This window comes from Vicia villosa, unplaced genomic scaffold (assembly GCF_029867415.1).
Source record: "Vicia villosa cultivar HV-30 ecotype Madison, WI unplaced genomic scaffold, Vvil1.0 ctg.003875F_1_1, whole genome shotgun sequence".
Lineage (NCBI taxonomy): Eukaryota > Viridiplantae > Streptophyta > Magnoliopsida > Fabales > Fabaceae > Vicia > Vicia villosa.
The window spans coordinates 10,722-17,285 of NW_026706325.1; the positions used below are offsets into that span (position 1 = coordinate 10,722).

General features: G+C 38.5%; 1 protein-coding gene across 1 annotated transcript; it reads left to right on the top strand.

The window, feature by feature from the left end:
- The first annotated feature begins 628 nt into the window (after window positions 1-628).
- LOC131641608 (uncharacterized) lies at window positions 629-1,558 on the top strand. Its single transcript, XM_058911913.1, has one exon. The coding sequence runs from the start codon at window positions 629-631 to the stop codon at window positions 1,556-1,558; it is 930 nt and encodes a 309-aa protein (XP_058767896.1).
- Window positions 1,559-6,564: the final 5,006 nt, after the last annotated feature.

Below are 6,564 nucleotides of genomic sequence, written 5' to 3' on the forward strand. Positions count from 1 at the left end.
AATTTAGAGCTTATTTGATTGGTTCTAAAGTTGTAGTCTACACCGATCATTCCGCGATAAAATATTTGCTAACCAAGCCGGATTCCAAACAAAGGTTAATCCGTTGGATTTTACTTTTACAAGAGTTTGATTTGGAAATCCGAGACAAAAAGGGATCCGAAAACTTGGTGGCGGATCATTTATCTCGATTGGTAAACGTGGAGATTACAAAGAATGAGATAGAAGTAAGAGAAGAATTTCCCGATGAAAAACTCTTTGCGATTCACGTGAGGCCTTGGTTTGCCGATTTTGCAAATTATAAGGCAACTGGGTTGATCCCGGAGGACCTCACTAGCAATCAAAGAAAGAAATTTTTAGCGGATGCCAAACACTATGTATGGGATGACCCATACCTATTCAAAGAAGGTGTTGACAACACTTGAGAAGATGTGTCACCAATGAAGAAGCGAAAGATATTCTTTGGCATTGTCACAACTCTCCGTATGGAGGCCACTATAGTGGATGGAGAACAGCCACCAAAGTACTCCAATCAGGGTTCTTTTGGCCTACTCTATTCAAAGATGCTCATGAGCACGTAAAAAGTTGTGACAAATGCCAAAGGAGTGGAGGAATAGGCAAACGCGATGAAATGCCCTTAACCAATATGTTAGAAGTTGAAGTTTTTTATTGTTGGGGCATTGATTTCGTTGGTCCGTTTCCTCCCTCTTTCGCTAATGAGTACATTCTTGTTGCCGTTGACTATGTATCTAAGTGGGTGGAAGCACTTGCGACACCTAAGGCCGACTCTAAAACAGTGATCAAATTCTTAAAGAAAAATATCTTCTCACGTTTTGGTGTGCCAAGGGTGTTGATAAGTGATGGAGGTTCTCACTTTTGTAATACACCTCTGGAAAAAGTTTTAGAACATTATGGTGTAAAACATAAGGTGACCACCCCCTATCACCCACAAGCAAATGGTCAAACGGAAGTATCAAATAGAGAGGTAAAGAGAATTCTTGAGAAAACGGTCTCGAGCTCTAGAAAAGAGTGGTCATTGAAACTAGATGAAGCTTTGTGGGCATATCGTACTGCCTACAAAGCTCCTATTGGACTAACCCCTTTTCAGATGGTCTACGGAAAAACGTGTCACCTCCCGGTAGAGCTGGAACATAGAGCATTGTGGGCTCTTAAATTTCTGAACTTTGATACCACTCTGGCCGGCCACAAAAGAAAAGACCAACTCCATGAATTGGAAGAGTTAAGGGACCAGGCGTATCACTCCAATAAGCTCTACAAAGACAAAGTCAGAGCTTATCATGATAAAAAGGTCCGATGCAAAAGTTTTCATGAGGGGCAGATGGTGTTGCTATTCAATTCGCGGCTTCGATTGTTTCCCGGTAAACTTAAATCAAAATGGTCTGGACCATTTGTGGTGAAGGAAGTGAGGGACTATGGAGCCATTGTGATTGAGGATCCCAAGTCTAAGGAAAGCTGGACAGTTAATGGTCAAAGACTTAAGCTTTATCATGGTGGGGAAGTGGTGCGCGAATCATGTGCTGTGTTACTTAATGATCCGTGAGAGATCATTGAACCGTCGAGCTTTAACGACGTTAAACAAAGCGCTTGTTGGGAGGCAACCCAACGTCGTAAGTAGATTGTGTTGTTTTCATAGATTTTCTGTCTTGTATTTGTTAGGTGTTTGTATTCTCTCTAGAGGGTGAAGGTTATTGTGAAAATTGGCATCTTTTTCAAAAATTCAAGTCTGTTTGCCCCGCAAACAGAGCAAAAACAGAGAGCAAGCCATTTTTACAAAGAAATTTCCTCCTGTTTTTCCCGCAAACAAGTGTTTGCGCCGCAAACAAATTAAAATTTTTTTCCCTTTCAGCTGTCGCGCCGCAAACAAGGTTTGCCCCGCAAACAGGGCAAAAACAGAGAGCAAGCCATTTTTACAAAGAAATTTCCTCCTGTTTAAGCCGCAAACAAGGGATTGCGCCGCAAACCCTGCGAGGCAGAAAATTCCTTCCTTTTTAATTTTTTTTACTTAAGTACTCTTTTATTTTATTTTAGTTACTCTTCCATTTTATTTTAGTTACTCTTTCATTTTCTTTTAAACTCTCTCTCACAAAACTTCCACCCTCCACATCCAAACCCTAAGTTCACCAACACTATCACACACATCCCTCTTTAATCTCTGCAGTTGCTTAACTCAAATCAAAGGTATGCTTTGCTATGTTCATGACTCTTAAAGCTTGTTGTTCATCTCATTCTAGGTTAGGGTTCTTTAATTAACATAGAGATTCAATCTTGATTTCTAAAAATTTGAACTTGCATGTGTTACTCTTAAGGTTTAATGGGTTGAATTTGCATTTGTGTGATTGGGGTTCTTATTGTTGCAAGCAACACTTTCAATTTGAGACATGGTGGCTGAGTATCGCATGGTTTGCGCCGCAAACACACCTTTGCGCCGCGAACTGGATTTGAACCCACACCTTTGCGCCGCAAACAATGATGGCGCCGCAAACTGGGTGTTTTATAAATTCTTGTTTTTATTTCTAACAGTTTGGTTGCTATGGTTTGGTTGATTGATTGGTTGTAGATGTCAAAGCGCACAAAAACCAGAAGCACCAATCCTTCCCACTCCGTACCAAGGTTCCTTGGCGAGGAACAAGAGGAGCGATACACCTATTTATGCAACCGAACCGTCCAGGCTGAAAGGTTCATCCGGTTCAAACCGAATGGTCCGATGCGAGATTTACTTCAGACATTGAATAAACTCAAATGGGGGAAGATTTGTGAACCGGTAGCTGAGATTAATTATGACATTGTTCGCGAATTCTATGCGAATGCCATACCGGTTGAAGAAGGGACAGAATTTTCGTACAAGACAATGGTGAGGGGGAGAACCATCTCTTTTAAGAGGAGTACTATAAATGAATACATGGGATCCCCGTTAGAGCTACCCGATGGAGTAAGAAGTGAGTACCACAGAAGGTATCTCACTAATGATTGGAACATCGAAGTCGTCAGTGAGTCCTTATGCCTTGAAGGAAAAACCTATGAGTTGAATGACTCGAGAGCACCAAAAGGATGGAAAAGAGAAGATTTTAAAGTGGAGGTCAAGGCCTTGCTAGTGGTGGTATTGCATAACATCCGGCCGAGAACTCACACAACACACATTTCACTCGAAGTGGGATACATGCTGTTTTGCATTTTGTACGGAGTACCGATTGATTTAGCCAGCATAATATCCGAGGAAATGAGGAGGGTCTCGGTTATGGGGACAAGGCATGGAGGCAAAGCCGGTGTCCTTATCTACCCCGGTTTAATCATGGGGCTGTGTTTCGAGGCAAGGGTGGCCATCCCGAGTGAGGTACATTTCAAAATCATAAGTGTTATTAACGAAGCTTTTATTAGCAGGTTTTGTGAAGGCGCACCAAAGAAAGCTGAAAGAGGAGGAGCATCCACTTCGAGGTCTAGAGGTGGTCGTGCACCTGTTTTTGACCACATGGCCTTTGCTACCTATTGTGTAGAGAATTTTGAGGCGACTCAAAGATCCAACCGGTTCTTGGTGCAAACCTTATCTCAACAGTTTCAGCGCACCTCTTTGGAAGCAGAGTATGATGCCTATGCAAATTGGCCTGTGGGCAGGCCAGCTTTCATGGGGGGTGCAGGAGGCAGTGGTACTGGAAATGAGGATGACACGATGGAAGATGTGATCGGGATAGTTGGTGGCAGTGACGAAGAAGAGGATTGAAGTAGTGTTGCAACACTTTTGTATTTTTATTTTTATTTTAATTTAGTCTGAATTCTGTTTTATTTCTAGTTATTTACTGTTGCACTTTTCGGTTTTTAATTTGTGTACTTTATGGTGGCTCTCGTTTCACCATTTGAACCTTTTAAAAATTTCATTTTTATTATTGTAGTTTAATTGTGTGTTTGGGTGGAAAGTGATTAACCCAACTTTTTCAAAGTGTTTTGTTTAATTGTTCTTTTGCAAAGGAATCTTGAGGAACCATTGGGCACGGACAAGAGTTGATTTGGTGAACACTTCGAGTGGCAATGATGAGAATCAGTATTGAGGAAAATTAAGGTACACTTTATCGCTTTCTAGACTTAACATGGTTAGTTGATGGTGTGTGCAAATTGCTTAGCATAAATTCCTTGAGTCACATGTCATTTGTGAATCAAAGTTTAGAACTTAGCCAAGTGAGGAAGCTTTCCATTGTACACTAAATGCGGGATACCGAAATTTATTTCAACTCATTTTTATCATGTTAAACCATGCATATTTCTTGTTTGTGAAAAGTGTGAAAGTGATAGAGGCATTGTTTGAATTTGAGAAAAACCACTTGACCAAAAAGTTAAATCAATTAACCTTGTGAGGAGTGATTCTTAGTCAACCCCTTTGAGCTTATTAGGATTCATGTGATTATTGAAAATATTTTGTATGTGAATCCTAATTTTTTGTTCTTTCATTAAAACCTTCAACCGCAATGGTTGCAATTTTGCCTTGTGCCTATGTCTATGTAGGGAGCATTGTTGTATCTATTATGGTTTGAATCCTAAAGTTGGGGAGAGTTGATTGAAAAACAAATGAAAAAGTGGTACTTATGATGTTTTGTGGTAATAAGAAAAGAACAACACATTTTGAAAGTATGGGGCAAGAAAAAGAAATAAAATCGTTCCCATTATGTATTGATTGAAAAAAAAAAAAGAAAAAAAAAAGAAGAGAAAAAAAAAAGAAAGAAAAGGGGATTCAAGCAAGTGTTGTTGTTAAGTGAATTGATAGAAATGCTCCCTTAGGATAGGCATTTTTGTTTAATTTCCCTCTAATAAAACCATTTCTTTGTAACCCAAGCCACATTACAACCTATGAAAGCCCTCTTGATTCTCACTTTGCACATCATTTTGAACTTGTTATGGTGAACGCATGATTCGAGTTGTTGTTGATTTAAATGCCCGGATGAGTGAAAGTAAACCCTCTTATATTCATCATTACTATGATGTGTGTGTAGGTTTGATTCAATTTTGACATGTCTCTTTTGGAATTTCTTGATAATAATTTGCACTTTGCCATCATTCTTTCTCATGCTTTGTTTTAGCATTGTGGTGAGTGTACTTTGAAAGGACTTATACTTTTGAGCCACTTGAGTGTTCGGTTACCTTGTCATCATTCTCTTGTGTGTTGCTCTTGCTACTCTTATGAATTTTTGTTTAGGGACAAACAAAATGGTAAGTTGGGGAGAGTTGTTAGGGACCAAATAGTACTAATTTTCATATATTGTTTTTGGTCCCTTTAGCCACTTTTTACTCAATAATCACACATTTATTCTTACAATTTAATAATTTTGCAATTTAGTTAGTTTTAGTTCTTTTGAATTGTTATTTCACATGTTTGTTAGTTTTGTAGCGCTTTGATTAGGTTTGAAGCTCATGGAAGCAAAGGGGAGTCACTTGAAGGCTTGGACTAGTACAAGAAGAGCTGATGAGGTCAGTTTGCCCCGCAAACATCCTTGGCGCCGCAAACTACAAAAATCTCATCTGTCTTGGTTTTTGGCTGGATTCTGATGTGGCAGAAATTGAAATGTTTGCGCCGCAAACATCCTAGGCGCCGCAAACACTGCGAAGCAAAACTCCTCTTTTACTTTAGCTGGTCTGCCACTTGTCATTAGTTTATTTTTTATCTTTTTGAAGGTGGACAGTTAGTACGAATTTTGGGGGGTTAACTTAGATAAAAGAAAAGGAACCAAGACCATTCATTCTATTCTATTGTACACCACACATTGAGATTAGGGTTTTGGGAGAGAAAAAGAACAACTTTGTGAGAGATTGATGTTCTTAGCTTCTTCTTCATTCTTCTTGCTGTCAACTATGGTGATGAGTAGCTAAATCCCACTTTGACAAGATTGGAGGTAGTAGCTATCCTTGTTAACTATGTATTTCCTCTAACACTTTTGTAAGAACTTCCTTAGTATTGAAATGGATGAATGTTGTTGTTTTATATTTCATATTTAGATTTGATTTATGATTGAGAAATATATTTCAAGTCTTGTTCTACAACATTTTATCAAGTAGTGAATAAATGCTAGAGATAGATTTATTTGCCACTTTTCTATTTGTATCAATCAATCAAGCTTAATGTATTGATAGTTAGAGTGAGAGATCATCTAAAGATTAATATATTAACTTTCACAACTTTGTTTAGACATAAACATTGTTGAGAGGATACTAAAACATTGCATTGCTATTGAAGTATACTTTAGTTGTTAAAGTCACATAGGAGATAGGGATAGTGAAACCAAAACCAATCTTGTCAATCTTTTATCTTTGAACAAATCTTATTTTATTACTTGTTTTTACCTTTTGAATAGAAAAATAGAAACTCAACTCAAACCAACTTTGTTACAACTTAAACTTAAAGCGATAGTAACTATAGAATGGCGGTAATATCACCCAATCTCTGTGGATACGATTTAAAAATATTTGCCTTGAATATACTATTCAACAAGCATCCACATGGTAAAGATCGCACGGGGTCTAGAAGGGTTATGTTACAGCAGAAACCTCCAGGGTACACGATTCTGA